At 40.1% G+C, this 26,860-nt stretch overlaps 2 protein-coding genes across 2 annotated transcripts; both read left to right on the forward strand.

The window, feature by feature from the left end:
* The first annotated feature begins 43 nt into the window (after nucleotides 1-43).
* Nucleotides 44-4,915, forward strand: LOC119723162 (gamma-interferon-inducible lysosomal thiol reductase-like). The gene is made up of 5 exons (XM_038193721.1): nucleotides 44-296; nucleotides 1,023-1,205; nucleotides 1,686-1,853; nucleotides 3,578-3,724; nucleotides 4,500-4,915. Exons 1-5 carry the CDS (start codon nucleotides 168-170, stop codon nucleotides 4,629-4,631), a joined length of 759 nt encoding a protein of 252 aa, XP_038049649.1. The 5' UTR covers nucleotides 44-167; the 3' UTR covers nucleotides 4,632-4,915.
* A 14,499-nt stretch (nucleotides 4,916-19,414) lies between these two features.
* On the forward strand, nucleotides 19,415-26,384 carry LOC119723164. The gene is made up of 5 exons (XM_038193723.1): nucleotides 19,415-19,595; nucleotides 21,272-21,326; nucleotides 22,011-22,088; nucleotides 22,635-22,742; nucleotides 25,303-26,384. Exons 1-5 carry the CDS (start codon nucleotides 19,521-19,523, stop codon nucleotides 25,422-25,424), a joined length of 438 nt encoding a protein of 145 aa, XP_038049651.1. The 5' UTR covers nucleotides 19,415-19,520; the 3' UTR covers nucleotides 25,425-26,384.
* The last annotated feature ends 476 nt before the right edge of the window (nucleotides 26,385-26,860 follow it).

The raw sequence follows: 26,860 nt of genomic DNA on the forward strand, positions 1-26,860 counted from the left end.
AAGTTGTCACATGATGCAACTTCTGCATCGCATAAACTGATAAACACAGCTGATCAGACACCGGCGCGGCGAGGCCTGCTAGCTGAGGAAAAGTCAAAAAGTTTTACAACTTTTGGTGTTTATCAATACAGACGTTTTTGTATTCAGTCGGCAACGGTGATTGTTAAATGATGGCTAATCGTCTCACGATAACAGTGTTGTTAGCGTTCCTCGCTGCCCAATCGTCCGTTGTGATTTCGTGTAATTTTCCGCCGGAGTTGTGGTGCAGCTCCGAAGAAATCGCGAAAACGTGCAATGTAAGTTATTAAGGCAATATTTTCTAGCCCAGTTTGGACAACGTCTTCATTGCATTACGACTGACAACGGAGTCCAACCTGGGCTAGCAATAACCAGTCCTTTATCGATGATTGTGTAGGCTCTCATTTTTGGGACCAGTTAAAATTTTGTTTTGGGAAAGAATGTACTGTGGTAAACGCCATTTCAGCGGTTGTGCACAAAGCTATGAGAGTCAAGAAAATTGTCCAAGTATTTCCTAACAATTACAAAATTGTTTGTCACACTTACTAGTCCGAGTAACTAGACTCTACGGATTGCTTTTTTAACATTTAGACATGGTCGGGCATGTCCAGATGTCAAAAAAGCGATCAGTAGAGTCCTAGTTTCTCAGAGTTTCACAGTCCCAGAATACATGGAATAATTCATGTCTTTTCAACAGTTTTTGCAGTGACTGGATTTTATTGAGATGATATATGATGAGAAAAGTGTCATCAGGTTGCAACATTGTTTCCTTGCTTTGTTTAATAAGATTAAATTTAGTTTTACATGGCAACATGTTACTGTGGATTCAGCAGATTAAAGTTTAAACCCAGACCAGAGTACTTAGTTGTAATGACGTCGTGCGCAGTTAAATTCCATTATACAATGTACTTCTGATCATTAGGATTGCTAATTGACATGATTGAGATTTGTGTAGCTAACTCTTCATGAAAATTATACCCGTCAATGTATTTTTTTGCTATTAGGTTGTTAAGCAGTGTGCGGAATGGAGTGCCCCAAACAGCGTTGCTCCCAAGGTGAATTTCACGCTGTACTACGAGTCCTACTGTCCAGACTGTCAAGTGTTCATCAGTGGGCAACTCCACGAGGCATACACTGCTGTTAGTGACATCATGAACCTGACAATGGTTCCCTATGGAAATGCAATGGTAAGTGTATACATATTTAGCCTCCCCTAAAAACGTTTTGCAAGCCTTTTTTTTTTTTTACATATGACAGAATTGCAAAGAATTAGACTTCTTAACTGTGTTAATTAAGGTCAAGAAGAAGACAAATAAATAGACTGACTTCCAGTCGTTCTGAATAAAGGAGGAGGCAGCCCTTTTTGGTGTCCGAGGTGGCAAATTTTCCAAAATGGATTTTTTTTCCGTTTTCTCTACCGTTTAATTGTCGTTACTTTTGTGTCATAAAGAGCCATCACATTTTCTACCAGATTCCAAACTTTCATAAACACAGATATAGCTACAATTTTGCTGGAAGCACATGAACGACAAAACATATTGCTGATGTATGATTGTAAAAAAATAAGTCCTGAATTCAGCACTGAATCCGCCACTGAACTGTTCTTTCGTGAAGTCAAACTGTTCTTATGAATCAAACACTTGAATCTGTGTGTCGTTAAATTTCAGGAGACACAGAAGGGCTCGGAGTACGAGTTTCAGTGCCAGCATGGGGCGATAGAATGCCAGGGCAATTTATATGAGACATGTATCCTGCACTATGCCCCCTTCCCAACGGCATTCAAGACCATCTACTGCATGGAGGTCTCAAGGGACCCTGTTCCTAACGCTCAGAAAGTAAGTCAAGATGAACCCCCCCCCCCAATTTTTTTTTTAAGCAGCAGCAGATGTGCTGTAACTATAGCCCCAAGTCTCTGTGATTATCCCCAAAAAACAGTCATTTTTGACCAGAGCCCATTATCCCAAGTCCAGACGTGTGTACAAAAATAAAGTTCGGAAAGTATGTGCAGAAAAAAAGACCCGAGTTTAAATTCTATTTGGTTGGTTGGTAGTTGGGGGGGGGGGGGGGGGGTTGGGGGGAGTGTGCTTTTTGCTTTTTATCTATTTTTTTTGGGGGGGGGATTTCTTTTTTGCACAAACCTTTTTGTAAGAATCTTCACTGGGCCCTCATCACCATTGGCCGAAGTGTGACTTTTTCCTGTCCCTGTTAGTCTGAACTTTTTAATGTGTCATTCAAGTATCATAAAAAATGACTATAGTTTTTTATTTGGTTAGGTAGTTTGCTTTCATAAATCACTCTTGAAACTGACTGCATTAAAAGAAGTGCATTCAGAAATGTGAAAAAAGTCAGGTTGAACAGGAAAAGGTAAAAAGTGGACCCCAAGTTTATAGAATGATATGATTTGTATTATTTTTTTACTTGGGCATACAACAGTTATGACAACCCCACTTTTTGCCTCTGTTGGGGAATATGACATCACGATAAGCATGGGCGTCAACAGGATGGGGCAAGAGGGCGCCTCACCCTTGCGCCTCCCATTTGCCCCTCCCTCCCCCCACCCCCTTCACCCCGAAAAGCAAAAAAAAAATATATTACTGTTAATTGAATGTATAGTTAGCAGTGGGAACTGCAGAAAAGACCTTCCAAACGATCTTCCCCGTTTGATTTTTCAGCAGCAGGTGACTTTTTTGAACACTTCTGATGAGTGCTTTGCCCCGCGCTTCAAAAATTCCTAGCGACGCCGATGATCATAAACAGCATACTTTTAATAAAATCTCATTGTGCCTGCACTGTTATGGAGACCACAATAACATGACGTTGCAAAAGATGTGAACAAAGGCTTTCGGGTTTAACCAATCCTTGACCTGAAAATCGGTGTCCTTCACCAACCGCATATTTCCTGCTTGTTCGTTGAATTGTGTCATTGTTTGAGTTGACTTTATTGTTAGAGAAAGTACTTTGACCTTAAAAAGTCAAAGCCGGGCATGCTTGCATGCATATTCTTAGTTGACAGTTTAAGTGATAATAATGCACATTGCTTTTTACAATTTGTTTTACTAAATTTGTGCCTAGATCAATCTTAGCAGTTTATTGAAAGCTCTATATGCAGAAGATATTCTCAATTGATGTTTATACTGCTGAAAGGACCCTTGAAATAGTTTCTTGAGTCTAAAATTTATTTGATTAAAATTGACATTGAACACTATCAAAATTTTGTCTGTTATTCTTTTGATTATTTTCAACTTACCCACATTAGATAAAACTCAAATAACAGTAAAAACGATACAAGTAATTTCTTTGCTCTTGGCTCTTTGTAGCAGATAACTCTTACTTGGGTCATATGGCTTCAACAGAACCTTTTCTTTTTCAGATGATCTAAAACAACGTTCTGAGTATCAAACATTTACCAAATTCATAACAGGACTTTGAAATTTGTAGGTTTTCAGGGTGAATTCAATCCACCATCAAATGTACCAGAAAGTCTGGCAAATAACTCACCTTAATACCAGTGGATCAGGGAGCTATTTTCTTTATTTTTCAATTTCCTCTTACATTGCAGTGCATGGAGAAGATGGGAGTAAACTATGAGCAAGTATTCACCTGCGCTAACGGCTCCTTGGGTAATTCTCTTGAGCACCAGATGGCTCTCAAGACAGATGCATTGAAACCTCCTCATCAGTACGTGCCGTGGGTCACACTCAACGGGGTAAGTTCATGGGTTTAAACTTCTCTTTGTAGAATCATGTGCATTTATCCTAAAATGAGTAACCAACCAAATTATTATCAAAAAGCTTAGTTGGATTACAGATTGTACTGGTACTACACACCCGTGAAATCAGTCCATCAGGCTTACTGTCATTTAGGAGAAATCAAGAAAATTCCCAACGATCAGTCAATTGACTGATTTTTTTTTAAATAAAGAGTGCTTTTAATGAAATTGTGTTTCGTGATCAAAAGATTTTAAGGCTACAAAGTTTTTCACTGTCTTCTGAAAAAGTGTTATATCAACTGAGCTGAACATTTAGCAGGTTTAATTTTTAACATTCTTTGTTGGATTGTGAGTGATGTTATTATTGGAAACAAGCAACATGCAAATGAGCAGATTATCCTTTAAATGCCTTGAAAAGGGCAAACTAATAGTTTTACCCTTTTTTTGGAAGAGGGGAGTGGGGGAGGAGATAAGAGGGGCTAAAAATTCTACTTTGGCCACCTTGCACTCAGTATCCCCACCACCTGTTAATAGTAACCACTTGTTTCCAATCAAGTTTCCACCTTCTCTGGCACTCTCACCAAGATTTTCATTTTTAGTTGGGAAAATGTAAAATGTTGGCTTCAGAGAAAGTTCAGGATGGGAATTAAGGCTCAGAAGACTACCCTTTATGGTCATGGTTGCTTTTCCATTGCGTTTACTTATAGATCTAATTACGCAACCTTTCTACTATTTTTAGCACCTAAATACTTTTGATTTTTTTTTATTGTAGGTTCACACAGAAAAGATTCAAAACAAAGCCGAAAACGACCTCAAGAAGTTGATCTGTGACACTTACAAAGGAACTAAGCCACCAGCCTGCTCCCAGGATAAGCCCACGCTCAGATCTTGCATCCGAGAGTAGAAGGCATGAACCAATGGGAGCAAACGAGAAAGAAAAATTTCTAAATTGATAAGCACAAGAAATGGGCTAAGCATGAACAATCGCTTGGTACCAGCCGAACTTTCCAGAAAATGTATATTGCCGGGAACCGGTTCTCATCGGATTTAATGAATCAGAAATAGTAAATAGATGTTTACTCAACTAAACACTGCTCTATACAGCGTGTGTCAATAAAAATGCAGGATTAGAAACAAAAACATTAAGAATATAAACCACCCCTATTCATCATAACTTTAACCCTCTCTTCAAAGTACCTTTCCTTCTCTTCACTATGCTTTTTATTCCATCTCATTTGGACAATCCTGTCCAGAGATAGAGTACATTGAAGAAGGGTTATAAATTCCAAGCTGGTCTGATTTGTGAAATCACACATACCTAATGAAAGGTTTGAATTCAGTACAGGTGAAAGTATTTGTGGATCACAAAGAAGGACATGTGTGCAAGTCTGATATTATTTATTATTTGATATGTCAGAGACGACATTCATGATGCTTTGAAACAATGATAGTCCAGTTATTAAATTTAAGTGATACTTATCATCAGTTGTTTCAAAGAAAGTTTTGTTCTGGTTTAATTGTCTTCAATGCATACCTGCATTGTACATAACTGGTCGTTGTGTTAAGGTCATTGAATCAGACCAACCCGCTTCAGAAGGGCTTCACAAAACTTGTCATAACTTTTGAACCAAAAGTCCAAATTCCACCAAACAAAAATCTTGTCAAAGATGAAATTATGGACAATCAAATCCTTATCAAATTAGGCACACTAGTAGCATAATTTTCTCAAAAAAAATCACTATGAATCCTGCGTTTTTATTGACACACGCTGTAGTTTCCAGTACACTTAAATATTTTGCCTCATTAACAGATGAAATCACCGATGACAGTCTCATGTATTATTGAGTCTTTCGGCATTAAGTCTTTCTACTATAATTTTTTGTTTTTCTTTATTCTTTTTGAAGTGATTGATAGTTTTTTAATGAGAAAACTTTTCCATTCACTGCCCAGTACTCTACTGTAAATATTTAAATAATTTTGTCAAATTTCAGGTAAACTTTTTTATATAGCTGAAGGGTAATTACATGTATTATTGAAGTGCAAATGAAATTTTAATATATTTTACTTGATTTAAATTTAGCTTCATAGTTTTTCTGCTGCAGTCTAATGAAAAATCAGGTCAAAGGCTGAAATCACTTTACTAAAAGTCAATAGGCAACTCATAATGAAAGTGAAAAATATCAGCTGGCATGATAATTCATATGATGAAGGTTTACTCAATAACTTAGATGTAAATAATTTGACCTAGGTGTTATTACGTTAGTGATCAGTATTGTTATTTAAACCGAGGATAGTAATTGAGTTTTCTTTCCTTAAAAGTGATTTATTAAACTTTGATCTGGCCAGCCAACTTTATTTTTAAAGATGATCAGCGCAAATCTGAAATACAGGAGTTGATTTATGATCTACAAGTCAATGTCATTAACATCGTTTATCTAGTATTTCAGTCATGGGCGTCGCCAGGATATTTTCTTGAGGGGAGCAAAAGATACTTTCCCCAAAAATTCTTGTATTTCTCGACATATTCTCGATTTATCAGTTTTAGAGGGGGCAGGGACATTTTGCCCCCCCCCCAACCCATTAAATTTACACCACTATGACTGCGCCTCTTTGCTTTTCTTTTTTCTCTTAATTATTTTTTTTTCTTTTTGCTTTTCCAGGGGGGGGGCGCCCCCTTGCCCCCCCCCCCCGCCTCACCCAACTCCATAACAACAACATGATACTTTTTGCAGTGAATGAAAGTTAACTGTTGCATTTTAGTAGCTTCTATTATGACAGTTAATAATCATGTGTTGTGCATGTTGAAAACGGTATGAACTCCAAATTTTGATGGCGCAACTTTTTAGGAAGCATCGAACTAGAAGGCACCTGGGCACCCACGAATGTGCACAAGCGACCAAACCTTGCAGTAAAATTAAGGCATTGGATATTTTGCCGGCACCGATTTCAAAAAAGGCAGACGCGTCTGCCTTTTTAAGCTAAGGTACTGTTGGTGATTTACGATGAGAAATTAAACATCTTATAATGACAGAATGTGTGCGTTGAAAAGCAAAAAGACACCGACGGATTCGAACCCGGGCTCCACGATTCGTAGGTGACGAATCTAACCACTAGGCCATTCGGCTTCCTTTAAAATTCTGCTCAAAAACGATTTGTTTGAATAGGCGGAGAAATATTGAACATTGTTGAGTGTATCTGTTTTATCTAGCTTCTAGTTTCGACCCCGTCTGTATCCGCGCCTGACTTCTTCTCTTTTCTCAACTCCGTCACTACTATTTCAACATTATATGAACGTCTTTAGAAAAGGAATTTTTTTTATGGATTTGTATGTTAACACTGTAAATCGGGCCTCTTTTCCGTTCGCTGTTTCCAACAGTCTTTCATTGGCCTTTAATCAAACATTATTTTTCTGAAAAATAATGTGAGCAGTACGTTCTCATCCTTTAAAAAACACCCATTAAAACGTAGGGCGCTGTTCATGATGTGCACCATAGAAGGAGGGCCTAGGGCGCTGGGCCAGGAAGGGCTGATGAGCTTCACAGAATCTTGTGTATGAAGTGGGGATTTCTTTCTGGGTAACTTATCACCAATGACCTATTTATAAAGAAAGAATTTTTGTAGCTGCAGCTTTTTAAAGAATACAGGCCAGTAAATCGGTGCAAAATTGGCTACGCCAGCCAAATCACGATTTGCATGCAGGCCCTCAAATTCTTCGGTATTTGAGTACATTGTGGGCCATGAACTTGAGAGACGGTAAAGAAAATAGGGGTGGAAGCCTTGCACAGGACTGTGAGCTTGTAGTTCTGTGCAATTTGAATGAAATTTGGGACCTAAAAGCGCTCTATTTTGCAATGGAGTGTAGGCATCGTTTTTCAAAATGGCCACAGGCTTCATGACTACTTCAAAAGGTGATCATCTTCGGATGGAAATTTCTCCAAAAAGTCATGGGTTGACCCCCCGAAATTGATAAGAAAATGAAAGATAAAGTTGCGCACATTTACCATGTCTCCACATATCATCAAGTATTATCTTGCCAAAACTCAGTATGGATGAACTTCAAATTCACCATGTTGCTTACTGGTATGGTTAGGCCAAAAAAAAAATTCTCGGTCTCTGGTCAGCGCGCGCGTCGATTTTAATCATGCGCGTCACCTTTTTTTTCTTCAAATTAACACGGAAGCTTCAACAGCGCCCTCTATTGCCGCGCCTCCTCAAATTTTTGTACCAAGGAGCACCAAGGAATGGGGAAATTGCACCAAGGCAAATGATAAAGGGCACCAAGACAAATTATGGAGGACACCAATGTATAATGAGGACACAAAAAAGCAAAATAGTACCCACCTTGTCTGTACAATACAAGCTTGGGGGAAAAAAGCCACCCTAAAAAAAAAAAACCCGCGTCGCCGCATCAATTCCGGAACTTCGGTCTGACCAGAGACCGACTATTTTTTTTTGGCCTTACTGTATTAAAACCTTATGGAAAATCAGATAACATTGTTAAATAAAACTGGTGAAAAACAAGGTGTCAGTAAAGTGGGCAAAAAAGTGGTTGAAGGGTTGCATGCCGCCTAACGTGGGAGACTTGAACAAGTTCCAGGAAATTCCCAGAATAATTGGTAAGAAAACGTTTTGACGTTGACATAATTATTGTAAGCAACAATAATCTTTTATTTTGGGGGATTTCCTTGAAGTTGTTTAAGTCTCCCACGTAAGGCAACCCTTCAACTTCTTTTTATCCCAATTTACACCTTATTTACACCTTATTTTGCCCCTGTTTGCTTGTTTGGCCTAAATATCAAGATGTTATCATTTTTCACATAATGTCCCATTTATTTTTGTTATGGTAACTCTGCTAGTAAGTAACGTTGTGAATTTGAAGCTCATCAATACTGATATTTGGCGAGATTACTTGATGATATCTGAGAAAAAAGTAAATGTGCGCAACTTTAGGATGTAATAGCAGCCATTTTGGACTGTTTCTTTGTCTTCAAAATTATTCAGTCACGTCACTTATGCTTTAGATTTAGAAAATGTTATTAAAGTAAGGAAGTGTAAGTATAATCACCAAAATAAACTTTTCAAAAAAATGAAATTTAAAAAATATACCCAAATATGGAAACAAATATAGTACACGACAGGTGTTAACGATTTATGCAAATTAGGCCTATAAAATCCAGCTTGGTAACATTTTTCGGATTCAGCACCCCGAAATTAGGTAAAATAGCTATGTCACCAATTTCTACTAAAAAAATGCCTTTTCTTGCCCTAAATGAGCCCTGTTTTAATTATAGCCTAGACTATACCGACTCTCATCCAACAGGCGAAGGCCAGATAACGGCCTTGCAGGACACGGGATTAGTGAGTGAGTGAAATCACATCTTCCACTGCTGTGACTCGGGTTCGATCGTATCCCGCCTGGACCAACATGCAGCTTGGATTTTCAAGGCCATCCTGATTATGTGTATTTTCTCCAGAATATGTTATTATCTGGGGATTTTTTCCTACCTCTATAAAACTGTAATGCGCCTATCAAATTTTTCCCCCATCCCCCGGGCTGCCCCACCCAAGACGCAGTGATGAGTGTCACTTTTAAAGTTACAAAATTCCCAATCCTCAGGCAAAATTTAAGTGACAATATCCGACATCCATTACGTTGGGCGCGCCAGTGATTGCCTTTCAATGTATTACGCCAATGGTAATAACGTTTTTGAGTGACCAAAATCCCCACCCTGGGGCATGAATAACGTGACCAAATCCCGACATCAGACCCGGGGTAGCGCCGGGGGGGGGTGAAGCATTTGACAGACGCATAATGTGTAGTCATTGTCTCTTCTCTACAGTTTTCCTCGGGCTTTCGAGCTACAGTTCACAATAAGGCATTTTTAAGAAATCCTTGAGGAATTGAATTGGATTATTCAAAAACAAATAGGAAGGGGAAGGTAGAATCTGCTTTAGGGCGGTGCATATTCATTTCGGCGCCCCCCAAACCAGGGCAGCAAGCACAAATTGTCAAACAACCCAAGGTATTCCATACAGCGCCTTATTTTGCCTTATTTTCATACAAAACGGCCTTTCAAAACCAACCTTACATAAGCTCATTTCTTTTCATGCGCCTTCATCCGATTCCTTCTAGACTGCCATTTTACGGAGATTAGATTCCGCTCCATTGTTGTCATTCAAGTTATTTTCTTTATTTGCAATGCGACGGGTGAAACTGCTGGGTGTTTATCTTTCAGCCAAGACGAATCAAGAAGAATTATTAACGCCATTAAAGACGTCGAAGATCGGTATTAAACTTCCGAGAGAAAAAGATCAAGAAAATGAGAAAGAGAAGGAGATGCACCAAAGAACTTTCTGGTATATACATATTTTGTATGTGTTGAGTATCAGATTAAAGCTGAGAACTTTTTCTTTCGATGCTGAAAAAATCATGAAAACAGCACATTGGGTTGCTGAGAACATGTAAAATAAAGGAAGTGTTTTTTTTCATCCTGTCCAAAATGTGCTTCAACCCGCAATGAAACATTTTACTAAGTTTGCCGAGTGATGTTAGCCGAGCGGTTAAGGGCACTGGACTCAAGCTCGGCGGTGTTGCTGATCAGAAGAGTGTGGGTTCGAGTCCTGGTCTTGACACTTGTGTCAATAAGCAAGACACTTAACCATTGTTGCTTCGTCTTTCGGATGGGTCGTAAAGCCGTAGGTTCCGTGCGTTGTGTAATGCACGTAAAAGAACCCACTAACGCTTATACCCAAAGAGAAGGGGTTTGCCCCGGGTGTTTCTGACTGTGGCTGCAACATGCGTCGCAGCGCCTTGTAAACCCTTATAAGGTGCTACATAAAATGAGTCTCATATTTCAGATACTTCATTTACGTGTCTTTAAAATAAACTGCATGTTAATTAGCGCCTTGAGTACCTCATTGTTGGCAGAAACGTGCGCTATATTATACGACTCCGGTGTTATTATTATTATTATTATTCTACTGTACTCCCACTGTACACGTGTCCTTCATCTGTGCAATATGACATTTTTATGACGCCGAAAAGGTTTCAAATAGGACTAAAAAGGATGAGATGCCTGTTTAGGTGAAAGATAAAGGTATTTCCATCAAACTCATTTGTACCCTGTCATAATGTACCGAATTGTTTGTATGGATTATAGGACACAATGCGCTATATGCATTTCATGCACAAAATAGGTACGGTGTAATCCCTTAATTGCGGTAATGCCATTGGAATGGACCAAAAAGGAGTTGTGTTACATAATTGGCATTTTCTCAGCAACCCAATGTGCTGTTCTATGATTTTTCAAGTATAGAAAGAAAAAGCTCTCAGCTTTAATATGATATCCAAATATAAAATTTCAAAGATAAGTTTTTGAAAAAAAAAGTGCACTTTTTTGGGTCACCATGTATAGGGGGAATTGGGGCTAGTTCTTACAAAATCTACATCTTGCGCCCTACTTTCACCATTAAATAAGAATTTGCACGATGGGGTTCTCATGTTCCCTTTTTCTTCGTCATTCTGGGGAGAGTGTACACTGTTTTTATGTACAAACACACATAACACGTATCACGCCAATGAGGGCGCTATATAGCCTGGAATGCGCATAAAAGCTGCCCGTGAATGTTCAGGCATGATTTCGACCTCAGGTACTTTTCCTTTCATTTTTTTAATGAAATATGATTTACGGATCCTTCCTCTTTGCCGTTCAAGTGGTTCGGGGGAAAATAACAAACTTTCGGGTATATTAAAGACTTCCAAAAATTGCCTGGATCATTTCTCTTTGCCGTAAAAGTGGTTTGGGAAAATAGCAAAGTGACTTTCAGGTAAAAGGATCCACCCCAGTAAATAGGCCAAAAGTCCGTCCGCCGAGCTCATGAATAAAAGTTAAACACTCAAGTGTATCAATACTATAGAGTTCTGAGAGCAACGGAATCGAGGAATCGAAGAGATATGGTGATGCACCTCTGGCCCGGACCTTTTAGGGCTTCAAATTCCGATCATTTTGGATACAATTGGGGCCGAAAGTGGCGCTATTCAGCCATGTTGTGGAGGGATCCTTTTCAAAGATTGCTACTTTCTCACTTTCAAAAATTTTGAAATTGGGGAATTAAAGAGAGCCATGAAATTGGGAAATTAAAGAGATTATGGCAAATCACCCCTGGCCCGGACCTGGGGCTTCCAATTCCGAGCATTTTGGATGCAATTGGGACCACTTTGGGAAACATCACTCATTATTATAGGGGTTGTCTTCTTTGGGTGAAAATTTCTCGAAAAGCCAATGGTTAACCCACCAAAACTGAATAGAAAAGAAAAGATGACATGTTGATCATCGTTTGTCTGTGCAGCCCTGTGAAAGTTCTGAGTATTTTTAAAAGAATTTAGAAGTATGTGCATTTAGCACTAGTGTCTATGGGAATTTCTATATATGGTGAACTCACATGGATAGGGGCACACACAGGAAGACATAGGAAAATCTGACGTGACAACATCAAGGAATGAACAGCTCTGGACATACTGACTCTCCTCCAATAGGCGAAGGCCAGATAACGGCCTTGCAGGACACGGGATTTGTGAGTGAGTGAAATCCCAGCCTTCCACTGCTGTGACTCGGGTTCGAATCCCGCCTGGGCCGGGGTTTTCAAGGCCATCCTGATTATGTGTCTTTTCTCCAGAATATGTTATTATCTGGGGATTTTTTTCCCCCGGGCTGCCCCACCCAAGACGCGGTGATGACTGTCACTTTTAAAGTTACAAAATTCCCCACCCTGGGGCAAAATTTAAGTGACAATATCCGACATCGATACGTGGGGCGCACCAGTGATGGCCTTTCAATGTATTACGCCAATGGTAATGACGTTTTTGAGTGACCAAATCCCCACCCTGGGGCATGAAAAACGTGACCAAATCCCGACATCAGACCCGGGGTAGCGCCGGGGGGGGGGGAAGCATTTGACAGACGCATAATGTGTAGTCATTGTCTCTTCTCTACAGTTTTCCTCAGGCTTTCGAGCTACAGTTCACAATAAGGCATTTTTAAGAAATCCTTGAGGAATTGAATTGGATTATTCAAAAGCAGTTAGGAAGAGAAGGTAGAATCTGCTTTAGGGTGGTGCACATTCATTTCGGCGCCCCCAAAACCAGGGCAGCAAGCACAAATTGTCAAACAACCCAAGGAATTCCATACAGCGCCTTATTTTGCCTTATTTCCATACAAAACGGCCTTGCAAAAACAACCTTACATAAGCTCATTTCTTTTCATGCGCCTTCATCCGATTCCTTCTAGACTGCCATTGTACGGAGATTAGATTCCGCTCCATTGTTGTTATTCAAGTTATTTTCTTTATTTGCAATGCGACGGGTGAAACTGCTGGGTGCTTATCTTTTAGCCAAGACGAATCAAGAGGAATTATTAACGCCATTAAAGACGTCGAAGGTCGGTATAAAACTTCCGAGAGAAAAAGATCAAGAAAATGGGAAAGAGACGGAGATGCTCTAATAAAATTTTTCTGGTAAATACATTTTTTTTTTTGGGTATCAAATTAAAGCTGAGAGCTTTCTCTTTTAGATCTGCAAAAATCATAAAAACCAGCACATTGGGTTGCTGAGAAAATGCCAAATATGTAAAAGGAGTGATTTTTCATGTCAAAAAGTGCTTCAAACAGTTTAAGTTTGGGGGTGTCATGGCTGAGCGGTTAAGGGCACCGGGCTCAAGCTCCGCGGTGTTTCTGATCAGCAGAGTGTGGGTTCGAGTCCCGGTCTTGACACTTGTATCCATAAGCAAGACTCTTGACCATTGTTGCTTCGTCTTTCGGATGGGTCGTAAAGCCGTAGGTCCCGTGCGTTGTGTAATGCACGTAAAAGAACCCACTAACCTATACCTAAAGAGAAGGGGTTTGCCCCGCGGTGCAGCGCCTTGTAAACTCTTAGAAGGTGCTACATACAATATGTCTCATATTTCAAATACTTCATTTACCTGTCTTTAACTTAATTAGCGCATGGAGTACCTAATTTGGTAGATATACGTGCGCTATACAGGGTGAGTCAAAAAAGCGAAACCCCAATGTCGGGACTATTGTTTTAGTGAAGTTCTGCATGTAACATTTTCTACATCTATATACAAAAGCCCAATTTATAAGCTTTCTTTTAGAACAAGAATCATTCAAATCACTAATTATGTACTTTTAAAGTTACGGAATTTTAAACACAACCTATCAGAAATGCTAATTTCTGATAGGGGTGCTGTTCAACCTGCAAGCTTTAGGTGGCGCTCTTCAATGCCACACGATAATTGGGATCAGTTTGGACTTGACACCAGTCGGATTTGCCTTTGCTTAAGTCGGTATTTCAACACAAAACAATATAAAACAAATCACAAAAACCGGCTCAAATTTTGCTCTTTTCGTCCTGCTCTGTTACTACACATTTAACTCATTTCGCTGCTTAATTGCTCATTTCTTGCCATATTTAATGCTAATTTTACTCAATTTCAGTAATCAAGGAATGAGCAGCGAAAAATGAGTAAAAGACCTGAGCAACAAAAAGAGCATGAAATGATCAAATGAGCAGCAAACTGATCTTGGGATGCTCTCCTTCCGCCATCTAAGATCCGGTACTTCATGAGTTTTGGTCTCATGTCATCTAAGGTCCACCTTTCCCTATGCTCCCTATGCCAGCTGACGATCGACATACAATTAGGTGGTTTTTTTTTAACTTTTCGGAAGGCAAGATGAAAATCAATGTGCATGCGCGTGGCAGCGCGAAACAGAGGTGCGAAGCCATATTGCTCTAATTTGATGGGGTTAAGGCAAATGCTCCCATGCTCAAGCTCGGAAAATTGATTATAATGAAAAAGTTAAGGAATTTTTGAGGAAAAATTGCTTCCCCCCCCCCCCGCCCCTTGAAAAAAATCCTGGCGACGCCCATGGCGAAAGCTTCTGAAGGATTCCCTTTGCCACTTAATACGAGTGTCACCCCGAAACAAAAATATATTCCATTTCTAACTTGCTATTTTTCTAACAACACAAAATACGTTCACGTTCAAATGACACATCGACCGACAAAATGGCTACATTTAGTTAATGAATAATTACTTTAAAATTTCGAATTGGATGACAGACATTAGTTTTTGTTCTATTGACACGAGGTCGACTCAGTCGTTCCTGCCCCAGAGTCAGTTTTGATAATGTATGGACGGGAGGCAGTTTGCGGATCTACAATCCTGGCCAAATCTTGCTGGGCCCCCAACCCCCCGGCCCCCGTTCAATGTTGTCTCTCATTGCGCGGTGTGTGCTCCATCAGCTGGAGAGAACAACATTGAGCGGGGGAGCGGGGGAGTGGGTGACCGTGGCAGGCTCAGGAAGTGTCCCAACCATTTTGGCCGGGATTGTAGTCTGTTTGTGCCCAAAACACCCCTCCCTTTTTCAGAGGGATGCAGAAATTCAAAATGAGAAAACGAAAAGGGGGATTGGGTTGGAATTCATCGTGCAAATTGTAAATTACGTTAATAAGAAAGATTTTATTTGCTGTAGAGTACGGAACGGGCAGCTTTAGTAATGAACCGTTTGGATTTTCCCTCGTATCCACACCTCAGCTCAAACACGACACGTGGGAAGGAAAGTGCTAAAGCACTGGCGCCCAAAGCATTGTGGGACTGAGCTACCTGCCTCAACCAATGCCCGTGCTGTCTGCGCGCACGTGTCACGCGCAGGCGGAAAGCTTGACCTGAGTTATTATTCAAACAAAAGTTACTTCTATCCAATGAGGGCTCGAGGTAATACAACTATGGAAAAAGTAGCCCTTTCCAGCACCCTGTTTGAGCGGTGGGTAAGAGCGACGTTTGGGCTACTCTCTAAATTCTAAAGAGTAAAAATTCACTCCATTCGAGTGAAGATTCACACCCACAGTCGGAAACTAGGGACTAGACGTTTTAGAGTAAAATTCCTTATCGTAAAGATCGAGTTTTCACTCGAGCTTTTACTGAAGTGGTTCTTTTTTCAGACTCTTCCAATCGAAAATGAGAGTGATTTTCAATCTAAAACGTCTAGTCCCAAATTTCACTTTTTGGGATTTAGAGAGTATATAGGCTAGCCATTTCAATGTCGATTCTGGCTTGATCTCGTCGTGCGGCACCTCCCCCACCACCATTTTTTGAGAGCGGCCGATGGAACACAATGCCGATGTACTATGTCCCCTCACTTATTTATCCCTGTGCGTACAGATATTTATCAAAGTTACACAAATTGTATTTCGACCTTGTAACATGCTCCAAAATGTTGCTCGTCGGGAAAAAAAATAACATTTTACCTTCCTACAAAAACACATCATGCAAGGAAGTACATTGGCGTGAAACGTGCATATGTAATGAATAATAATATTCTAACCTGCAATTCCAAAGTTTGATGAAGAAAAAGGGATATGAGCGCCTCATCGTATTAGATGGCAAGGAGGAGGAGGGCGGCAAGTGCCCCCTACCCTCCCCCCCCCCCCCCCCTCGCTGTTCAGCCACCCATGGGACAGATAACGGCCTTGGATTGATACTTCTCGATCCGTTTCAATGGAGCAGAAGATAATCTCCGCTAAATGACAGTCGTAGAAGAAATCGGATGAAGACACATGATTAAAGAGCATCAGTTTTCAAGGCCGTTTAGTTTGGGAAAAGGGACATTTAACTTAAAAGCAGCTGTATCGATGTCCTTAAGGTTCTTTGACCCTTTTCGTCCTTGCCATTAGTACGGCAGATAGGTGATGAGACTGTTCATTGGATGATAAAGCAACGGCTGCCATTTAGAAAATTCGGAAAATTGCTTGGTATTCTATGCTATATACGTATAGTTTTTCAAAAGGACAAATCTGCCACAGCCCACTAGCCAAATATCTTTTTTAAAGGGAATATACAACATTTGCAAACATCAAACAAACAAAACTCCCAATTTATTGCAAAATACCTTACAAGACTGTTTAGTGCCTGACAGTCTAAAGCATACTGTAAAATCATGGCACCAGGTGTGCTGATATTTTGAAGGAAAGTGCTATTTTTTTTGTATCAATTTCCAACGCTGGTCGGCCGAACAGCGTTGGAAAAAAAACTGGCTTTTTCAAATACTAGCCCTAAATTACCATATTTAGTTGTTGTTGTTTTTTTTAAAATAGATTATACATCTATGAACGGATACAAACCAATTAGACTGTTTCCCTGACATTACAATTCCCAGGGTTCTCATCCTAGGGGGCGTGTGGGGGGGGGGGGGGCAATAGGTTACAATGTGGGGGGGGGGGGGCGCCCCAAAATGTCATCTGTGCTGAAAGGCAGACGTGTTTTATTCACCGGACACCCTTACCTCCATAAAATCAAATAGTGAGGGGGGGGGGCTGGCTGGACACCATCTCCCCATGGGGGCACTGTTCAAAACCTATATCATGGTTAAAATTAGACAATAACTACCGCTCTTTGCTTTCCAGGGACGTTAAAATAAACAGCCACTCGCGAAAGAAAGAGTTTTGGTGAAAAATACGCACAAAATCGCGGGGAAAGGGGCTTTATTGTTCCAGCGATTCATACGGCTGATGTGTTTTTCTCTGGATACCAAATTTCCATAAACTCCTCCCCCCTTCCGTTTAGCTTAGTTCTAGTCTGAGTCTTTCATTGGAAGAAGTTTGTCTTTTGTCGTTTAAGGTTCTGGGGAGTAAATCCGAAGAAGGGATGTATGTATCCCCTCACCTTTTGACCCGATGGATGGCTACTGGATCATCCCCCCCCCCCACACACACACACACAGGAACCCAAACGTGTGTTCACCGTCGATCGTGGACGTCCTACGTCCCACTTTTGTTTGTACTTAAACTTTCTAGGAAGACTTCCATAGGTTTTGTACACGGCCCCAATCGCGGACGAATGCTGGGAATCGTGGACGATATTGTTCTCTTTTGTTCTCTGATATTTTTCGTCCACGGTTTGAACAGATGAACACGTACATGTTTACGTTACATATACCTAGTGATCTGATACACCGTGCCCTCTAGAGACGTGCACACAATAGGGAACAATTGAGAGCAATAGATTGTATACGTCTCCACAGGGCAATTTCTATAGATGAATACGTCTCCACAAGATGCACGAAATAGATATATGGATGTTACTCAAAAACTTGGAATTTTCAAGGTGGGTTGATCCGTCGCAAATGGAAGAGTTTTAGAAAAGGGGTATTAAGTCCGAATTTCAGCCGAGGAAATTAATTTTGGTTAAAATAAGAGCATTTTGAAACTTCACTTTCAAACTTGAAAACTTTACTACATGAGAACAAAGAAAATGTCTCCATGCAAAAGGATACAAATTTCAGTATGTGTGTGGACATTCCCTTGCTTTCGTGTAGTTAAAAAACCATTTTACTCTCACTGTGAAAACACTTTTCAATCATTTTTTTCCTGTGATTCCCATTAATGATTCTCTTCATTTTGACACAGATTACCCTCACCCCAAAATGCCTCTAAACCTGTTTTCCAGAGAGGGGGAAACTCTGTGTGGACTTGCCCACGTCCACACAACGTCACCGCTACCTGGTTTATGTAGACCGCTTTTGTCCGGAAGTCCACACAGTGAATGTAATGCCTATCCACACAGTCACACTTTTCCGAAATGAGAAACCAAAATGGGGATTGTGAGGCATTTTTCGTACTACTTCCCGACAACCAAAATGGCACGGAATTCAGAAACACTGAAAAACCGTTTGATATAAAATCAAGGCGTGTATTAAAGTGCAAGTTTTAATAAGATATGCATCCGTACCACGAAGAACAGCGCACCCTTGTGTAATGCGGTGTCCAGCCCTCCCTCCCCCCCCCCCCCAGCTTTTCGAATATCCAAGGCCGGGCAAGTTTTCAAACAAACAACGAATTTAGTCGGACTTAAAAGCTGTTTTATGTATTCAAATGATTAAGCAAAAATTAGGATAACGGTATTTTAATCCGTTTGTGTGGACCAAACAAAATATTGTTCCATTTTATGCAGTTCTGCGCCGTCAGCAGGCATTCATTTGAACAAAACTGGTGGGGGGGGGGGGGGGGGGTCGGAAGATTTGAGGTTCACGACACGATATAAATGTTGATCATATTATGCACGTGATCATGCATAAAGCAACGCTTACCCCCGCCGTGCAAATAGTGCGCTGGGAAGGGCTAATCTGCGCCGTTCACAGAATTTTGTGAAGGATGTACGGATGACATTCTGGGTAACTTATCATGATCTTCGCCTGCAGTTTGCGCGCAACGTGTGATTAACAGCTGTAGCGAGTTTGTGCGCTGCATCACGTCACAGGTCACGCAAATTCTGTCCAATGAGAGCTCAATCAGCCGTTCACAGCGTCCTGTTTGCAGGGCGGGGGCACGAGAAAAAGGACAAATCGGATGCTAGCTTATCCGGTACGTTTTATAGTGTGACGCCACTTTAGTTTGAGCCACGCCTACTGCATTTTAAGTAACACTGGAACCATTGGAACCGGATGTTAACGCAACTTGTATCCATAATACAATGGGCGCTAGTAATCAGCGGTGCGCACGCGTGTATGGCGAAGTCGCGAAGCCCTAAAAACAGCCAATCACGATTGAGCCATGCAGTCACGCTGACAGTAATTTGCATAATTACGAGGAAGGCGGGACAGTAAAATCATTATATAAGGGTCCTGAAACTGACAGAAACCACCATTTCATCGATTCGACGTGAGAGCAAAGTCTCCTGAAAGGCACTCAAGAACCAGAGTCGATCTTGTCCTTCGTATTTTTCGGCAGCAATTGAAGATGTTTCGTCCAGTTGCAATCTGTGCAGCTCTCTGCCTGGTGGCAGCAGTCGGCGTTGCTTTCGCCGATGAGACGGTACGTACGATTGACTCTTCCACTTTCAAACCATAGAATTATTTCAAAAAAAAAATAATTTCATCACGCGGGATGCTCAATGATTTCGATGTCGTGTGGCGCTTTTACCTTAAAACTTAAATGGTCCTAATGTATATCTTTATCCTTGAATGTGCACCTTTGTGTCCCATTTAACTTTATTTTCGATTTTCATTTTGCCGTTTTCAAGTGTCGTTTGGTTTTTATGCTCATGCGAATTTCCATGTTCATGAGCAAAAGTGTGAGGTCATGCAGGCAGCTCATCTTGCAACTAGGTTAAACGTCAAAAATTTGCAAGAAATTTGAATATTTCGCTGTCGTTGTAAACTGGCTTGTTGTGTCAGCACATGGCAGTAAGCCACTGCACCACAGTTTTTTTCTCACACAATGTTTTCAATGATCAATTTGTTTTGGTTCACGATTTGAACAGAAAACCCCTTATAAAATTAGTTTTTTAGTCAATTAGTTTTTACATTTTATTATGATTATAGAAATCAGCTCGCCGACACCACGAAGTGACCTTAACCCCTGGAAAGTGGAAAATGTGTGTTTCGAGATACAAGCGATTTAAGTTGACGATGTTTTGAAACGGTGATCTGAACATCGTTTTAGCCTCAAAATTCATATTTTGTTACATTGTCTGAAAGCTCGGATCTTGAATGTCACGTTAATGTATGATTTCATTGAAAAGAATTACTATTAATGAGTTATCAAACTAATTAACCATAACGTCACTTCGTGAAAACTCAAAATTCAGATTACGCTGTGTTCGAGTTTTCACGAAGTGACGCTAACCATGTGTACTATGCACGATCCACTATCGATCACTAGCGTCTTGGGCCAAGACTAATAGCCCCACAAACAGGTCTGTAAATGGCTCTCTTTTGAATTTGGTCTTAATCTGTCGCACCATTACAGCCATCCTGCGGGGGTAGTTGTGAGCGCGGGTTCTCGCTTCCAGGAAATGATTTACTTGACGAATTTGAGTTAAAATATCTCCAGAAATACATATCGTCCAACTAGTTCTTTTTGGAATCAGTTGTTAACAAAGTTAACTTAAACGGGATGTCAAATAGTTTACACATAATACTTCGCCGTTGATTTTATTCATAAACACAAGAAGGAGCCTAGTATCAGAACAGCAATATCCAAATTGCAGCAACTTTTTGTGCTGCACTAGCTCGCTGTATTGGTTTCTGTCCCGAACTACATCACATTTTCCGCATAAAAAGCAAACAGGCACCGGAAAAACTTGAAAGTCGAAATCAAAATTTATCGGAAAGAATTGGAACTTGCTTTTAACCGAACAGGAGAAAGCTGGTCCGAGTATCACCCGTTATCCACGGAGCCAAGGCTCCTGTATAACGTCTGAAATATCTAAGCATGCGTGACGTCATTTCATTTGTGTTTACGCACGCGGGGAGCTCGCTGATTGGTCGGTTGCTCGAGGTCATATACTCAGTCTAGTTGCATTAATCGCCGAATCTGTTTACGTATCATAGACCGTGGTCTGCTTCGCCAGGCCAAGGGAAGAAACTAAGCCGTTTCAAACTTTCAGAAGTAAACTTAGATAATCCTCTTTTCTTCCTTTTTTTCTCGACGTTTTCCACATCAAACTTAAAGAATCTTCTTTTCTTTTCCACCTTTTTTTTTCACAGGATGACCTTAAACTGAGGGCATTGCTCACTGATTTTTTGGAGAATTCCAAGAGAGGTACGTGCAGTAAAAATTTACCTTCAAAAGCCATTTTTGGGTAGCAGAACGTTGGAAAGACTTTTTTGCAACTTTATTTTTTTTTAAATAATTTTAAACCTTTACGCTTATGACTTTCCACTAGGCTGCTCGCCTATACAGGGTCAGAGAAAAAAAAGAAACCCAAATGGCAGGACCATTTTTGTAATGACGTTCTTTTTATTTATCTTGCATGGCATTGACTAGTTGTAGCATATGAAGCCCCAAAACCAGTTTCATCACTATCTGATACCAGAATTTCATATATTTTTGAAGTCACGCTAACCGGTTTTTTTTCTTTCAGTTGAGCAAAAGCAGACATTCGTAAATTGTGCTGGTGGATAGTTGGTCGTTGAGTGGACCGAAAGTGGATGAACTATAAAGTCAAAACTGGGTCGTTCACTTTTGGGGCTTCATGGTTGCAGCTCAGTCGCAAACAGAGAACACACCCAATCAGTTACACAGGGAGTCGAGTCCGTATAAGTTAATCACAGAAGCCCATCAAAATCACCGACTGTTATGAAAAGGTATAAGTAAAGCAACTACACATTGTGCTTTTTCTTGACAGGAATGCAGTGTCAGGGTAAATATCGCACCATGTGGACCAGCTGAGATAATGTTCATGCATTGTCCGTGCTTATATTGATTTTACCCCGTTTGTTTCAGGCTCCGATGGCTGCATGAAAAATTTGGATAATGGACCTATGGCGTTTAACTGGGTGGTGCAGGATGCGGACAAGTCAAGTACGTATACAAATAATGAATTGGCCCAACCCGATCGTCGGAAGTAGCCGATTTGGCGCTGAAACATGGCCCACTATTTGAACGAGACAGAAATTGACTCAGATCGCAACACAGAGCATTTATAAAATCCAATTTTCTTTTTCGAGCCCTGAAGCGGGTCCAGAACCCCACGCTTTCAATTTTTGGTCTCACTTTTTTTGTTGGCAACCCCAATATTAACAACCTGTGTTCTGGATCTGCACTTTGTCATGCACCGAGGACATCCAAGATTTAAGCAGTGGTTGGCAACATATTTTGCATTAAAAAAATACATATTAACACCCCACTACTTAAAAAGACGAGTTATTTTAGTGGTTGGTGATGGGGTTTGGTGGTTAGATATGGCGAATGATATAGGCCTAGTTGTGTTGGGAAACATTAAACACCGTTCTCTGTTCTAGCGTTTGTCTTCCATGAGCGTTTGGCAACCCACGGGGTACAGCAGCATTGATTCTGTGTGCCTTTTATTTAAACATGTTTGTTTCATTTCTGATTTTCGCTTGTCAGAGTTCGGCAACATTGGACTGTGGCTATTTAAGATAGACGGATCAGACCAGGTCAATTTCGGCATCACTATCGATAAATACGAAGAACTCATAAGAAAAACCCGGCAATGTAAGTTCATTTTGTCGTTCAGGCACAAGTTTCATTGTGTCATTTTTGCTGTTAGCGTTTCGGGTATTTGTGACCTACTGTGGCAAAACGAGGAATGTCCCCCAAACTCATGTTTTGAGTAATAAACGCCTGAATTTGGATACACTTTAAAAAAAAAAATATCGTGTCAAAATGAATATTGGGTTTTGTTTTCGTTTTTGTGAGTAGCCAAAGTATCCAAGATTCACGCTATGTTTTTTGTTGGGGAAAAAATCCTCAAAAGTTGGAAACTGAAGAGCGTTTTCCACTGCCGTTATCGTATTTCTTTCTTCAAAGCCGTTTTTTTTCTCTAAATGAGGTTGGCGAAGTTGGTTTAATTAAAAGTTGCATATATATCCCATGCACATGCTCCTAAAAAAATCGCGTTTCTATAATGTCTGCTTTGTGTTAAAGGAAACAAATATCTATACTTTTCATGTTATGTAGGGCCTCTGCAACCCTCTTAAAGGGCGTTAATTTTTTAAGGTTCCTGTTGAGTGGTCACAATTTGGAGGAAAGACGCCCCTGGCGAAAGGATCGAGCCGCAAATCTATCGAATTTTGTAAAAAAAAAATAATAATATAATAATAATTATAATGATAATAAGAATTTAGGTTTTCCCGACTAACTTCACGTAAGGGGTTGATCTGCAGGCATTCCTTTTCATAATTGGGCAACATATTTCACATTTTGTCAAACATGTTATAAGACTCCCTGCATGAAAACTTCTGAATTATCTCGGCCGCGGCGCGGCGTAAATCATAGCTGATGGCGTAAATCATAGCTGATGTCTTCAATTCGTAAATGCACACCTCTCTTTCTTAATTAAAGGGTCCGAGCAATTATTTATTTTCTCAGGAATACATTGTGTTCAACTTTCTACTAGCCTTAAAATGTAAGAAAACTACACATTTTTCATCCTTGTTTTGGTTAATCTTTTGGCAAAGTGCACGTTTTTAAACATGACAGTACAGACAGTTCCCATGCTTTTCCTTACTACTGAGCGCGCTGTTGCTGTGGTGTAATTTGATTTTAGGAAGACAGTGTTCAGTTCAGGTCTGGGGTTTTCTTTCAAATTACTCACCCAAAATTTGCTTATTAAAACATTTGTGAGAAAGGATTGCTCAATGGCTTACTGCCATGTACTGACACAACAAAGAATCACCAAAGAAACATAATTAATGGCGGTAAACTATGCAAAATTCTAGCAACTTTTTTTGTGCTGAAACAGCAATGTAACACTAATCTTCCCGCAATGACATCAAAGTTTTGCTCATGAATATGGAACTCTGCGTTAGCATAAAACGGAGAAGGCACCAAAACACCTTTCAAAATGGAAAAAAAATAAAACATGAAAATAAGGTTAAATGTGACACAAAGATGTATTTTTAGATTTGCATTGAATAATAATTATATACTTTGCATGGGCCCTTTAAAAAGTATTCGGTCAGACATACGCAAGAATCAGAAATTACCCGAGAGAAGTGTTCGTGTCTCCTGATGGTACAACTGTTGCCAAACACATGCCCCGATGTCTTTTTGTGCACGTCAAGAAATCGTCAACGTAAAGAAGCCCCTTTATCAACGTTTAAACAAGACTTAGTAGAAAAGTATCAACAGTGAAAAAAGAAATTATCTTAGCCCTTTACATTTCATTATTTTGGTACATATTGTATCTCTCATATCAGTTAATTTGTTACACTGTGAATTTACAGCCACGAATGGGTTTTTTTAGCCTCAGAGGAAAAAGGAAAATATATCAATTAAAAAGTGTTATTAGTTTGAATGACCAAACGATGAAAGTGATTGCCCATAAACAAATTAGAAACGAAAAGCATGGAAATGCGTTATAAGTGCACCGACGTTCGCTAATTTGAATGCGTCAACCGTCAAAAGGTTGCAAAGAAAGCATCAAATTAAGTCTTGAATGCACCAAAACGAAAACGAACATTCAGGGCAAAATCTTGGCTGCCTAAAAATGAAATTGAATGCCCCCAAAATGAAAAAGAAACCCCAATTTGATCAAACGTGCAAATCTCACGCGAAATTGAATGGCTGATAATGAAAATGATTAGAAAAATAATTTTTGGATTGTTTCCCCGGTTACATTTCTCATTCAAAAGTGAATAAAATATTTCCATTTAACGACAATCCATTGAAACCACAAAGTCTGTGTTAAAATTGCACGGGGATTGCAACAGTAAACGTGACCCCTTCACCTGATAATAAAAACGGCGCATTTCAAGCTTTTGTAATGTGCCGTTAGTTTCTCCGAATGCTTTGTCTGTTGATGGCCGTCTGTCCGTTTTGTCTTGTATTGCATCCCCAGTTCAATATTCAGCCACCGCTTTTACCGAGAGGTGCCTCCATTTTCGCCTTTGCTAATTTTAAGTTAATATATACTACGTCAATAAACACTTGTTTAAGTATACACCGAGTGTTAATCTACATTTAGTTGTATTTTATGAACTGTAAAATTGAAATAAATGTGAATGCACGAACATATGTTTCTAATACATGCCTTAAAAATTACTTTTTCCAGGGACTCCTCAAAAGGGGGCTCACGAGAAGAAAATCGATTTCGAAACGGACGATGCTTACTTGACGATGACCATCAACTTCATGGATGGAACTCCCGTGTCCGCCTGTCTTGCCAAGTCATAGGCTCCTGTCTCCAACGACTCGTATTTACATTTTGATTAATAGCAATTTGTGAATTATACGACTACGATGTATTTTGTTTTAAAAACTTATTTACTGAGCAGAATTTGTTACTAAGGTGTCGGGTTAATTCAAACTAATAATATCCGGTTTGGTAGTGTGACGTCACTTCAGTGTAAACCACGCCCACTGCATATTGACATAATATTGGAACTGGAAGTTAACGCAACTCGAGTGTTTATCCAATGGGCGCAAGTAATCAGTGGTAGTGGGCGCGCGTATGACGAAGTCACTAACGAACCGGATTGCATTCTTTTGCTTTGTAGTCTCTTGTTATTTCATAGTAGCTTACCAGGGTGTCAAGCTGCACTACGCTCCCACCACTACCTGCTCAGTCTCTCACTCTGGTATTGAATCATTTGCATATTATCCGAAATTTTAGGTAGGTATGCAAATGAGGAATAGCCTGGTGCCTGCCTGTGGTTAAATTTGTTTTTGTATGTGGGGTCTGGGGTAATCAATTCGTCGCGGCGTGAGTTACGACCGTGAAGCAGGATTTGTTTTTTATATCTTATCCAGCCAATATGCTGTATCACATTTCATATTAATATGAGCAAATTGGAAAAGAAAGGAATTATTTTGGAGAAGGTGTTGACGTAATACAACGAACGCGAAAACACGCAATACACGTTGGAAATAACAACACCAAGTACATGATATAACGTTATACCTGCTAATATAATTGCCTAGGGAAGAGGTTGGGAGCTTTCTATTGTACCCTTTTTCGTTGTTTGATCAAATTTATTGTCTCGTTGTTTTACTATTGCGTTTACTATTTGTCTTTTGTTGTTTTCTTGAAGCTAATAAAGGTTATACTAAGGAAAGAGCAAACCAGACTATCACTTCAAAATACATGACTGGATAATCACAGTAAAACAATCCATTATTTTTTTATTTTTTTTTTTAAATCTGACACTCATGATCATACTGTCATCCAATTTTTTTTTTTTTTGGATTCTAGATGCTTTGTGGTGCGATCTGAGGCAATTTCAGACCATTTTAACCAATTTTTAATAAAAGATGGTGGTGATCGCAGTGCCTAGCTCAAGCCATATTTTCAATGGGGAGCGCAATAAAATCCTAAAATCATTCACACAAATGCACCCTTGTCACGACTATTTCTGTAGGGGGAGACCGTTCGCATGTACATGTACATCACAATCCTTCTTTTTTGCTAATGCAATTTCTTTTTACGGAATTTATTTTTGGGGCTAGACAAAAATTGGGGGGGGGGGGGGCTAAAGCCCCCTAGCCCCCCCCCCCCCCCCCCCCGTAGAACCGCGCCTGCCCCCCCCCCCCCCCCCCCCCATCCGCCCTTGCGTCACGGCAACAGCACCCTCAGTTGTCTGGAAAAAGCATGGACAATTTGTAATGTTTAA

This window comes from Patiria miniata, unplaced genomic scaffold, assembly GCF_015706575.1.
Source record: "Patiria miniata isolate m_02_andy unplaced genomic scaffold, ASM1570657v1 HiC_scaffold_16, whole genome shotgun sequence".
In the NCBI taxonomy this organism is placed as follows: Eukaryota; Metazoa; Echinodermata; class Asteroidea; order Valvatida; family Asterinidae; genus Patiria; species Patiria miniata.

Bases quoted from the DNA above. Each gene is read 5' to 3' on its own strand.
- LOC119723162 (XM_038193721.1), top strand. From the start codon at position 168: ATGATGGCTAATCGTCTCACGATAACAGTGTTGTTAGCGTTCCTCGCT. The intron at 1,206-1,685 runs GTAAGTGTATAC...GTTAAATTTCAG, and splicing joins TTCCCTATGGAAATGCAATG to GAGACACAGAAGGGCTCGGA. The intron at 1,854-3,577 runs GTAAGTCAAGAT...CTTACATTGCAG, and splicing joins CTGTTCCTAACGCTCAGAAA to TGCATGGAGAAGATGGGAGT.
- LOC119723164 (XM_038193723.1), top strand. From the start codon at position 19,521: ATGTTTCGTCCAGTTGCAATCTGTGCAGCTCTCTGCCTGGTGGCAGCA. The intron at 21,327-22,010 runs GTACGTGCAGTA...CGTTTGTTTCAG, and splicing joins TTTGGAGAATTCCAAGAGAG to GCTCCGATGGCTGCATGAAA. The intron at 22,089-22,634 runs GTACGTATACAA...TTCGCTTGTCAG, and splicing joins GCAGGATGCGGACAAGTCAA to AGTTCGGCAACATTGGACTG.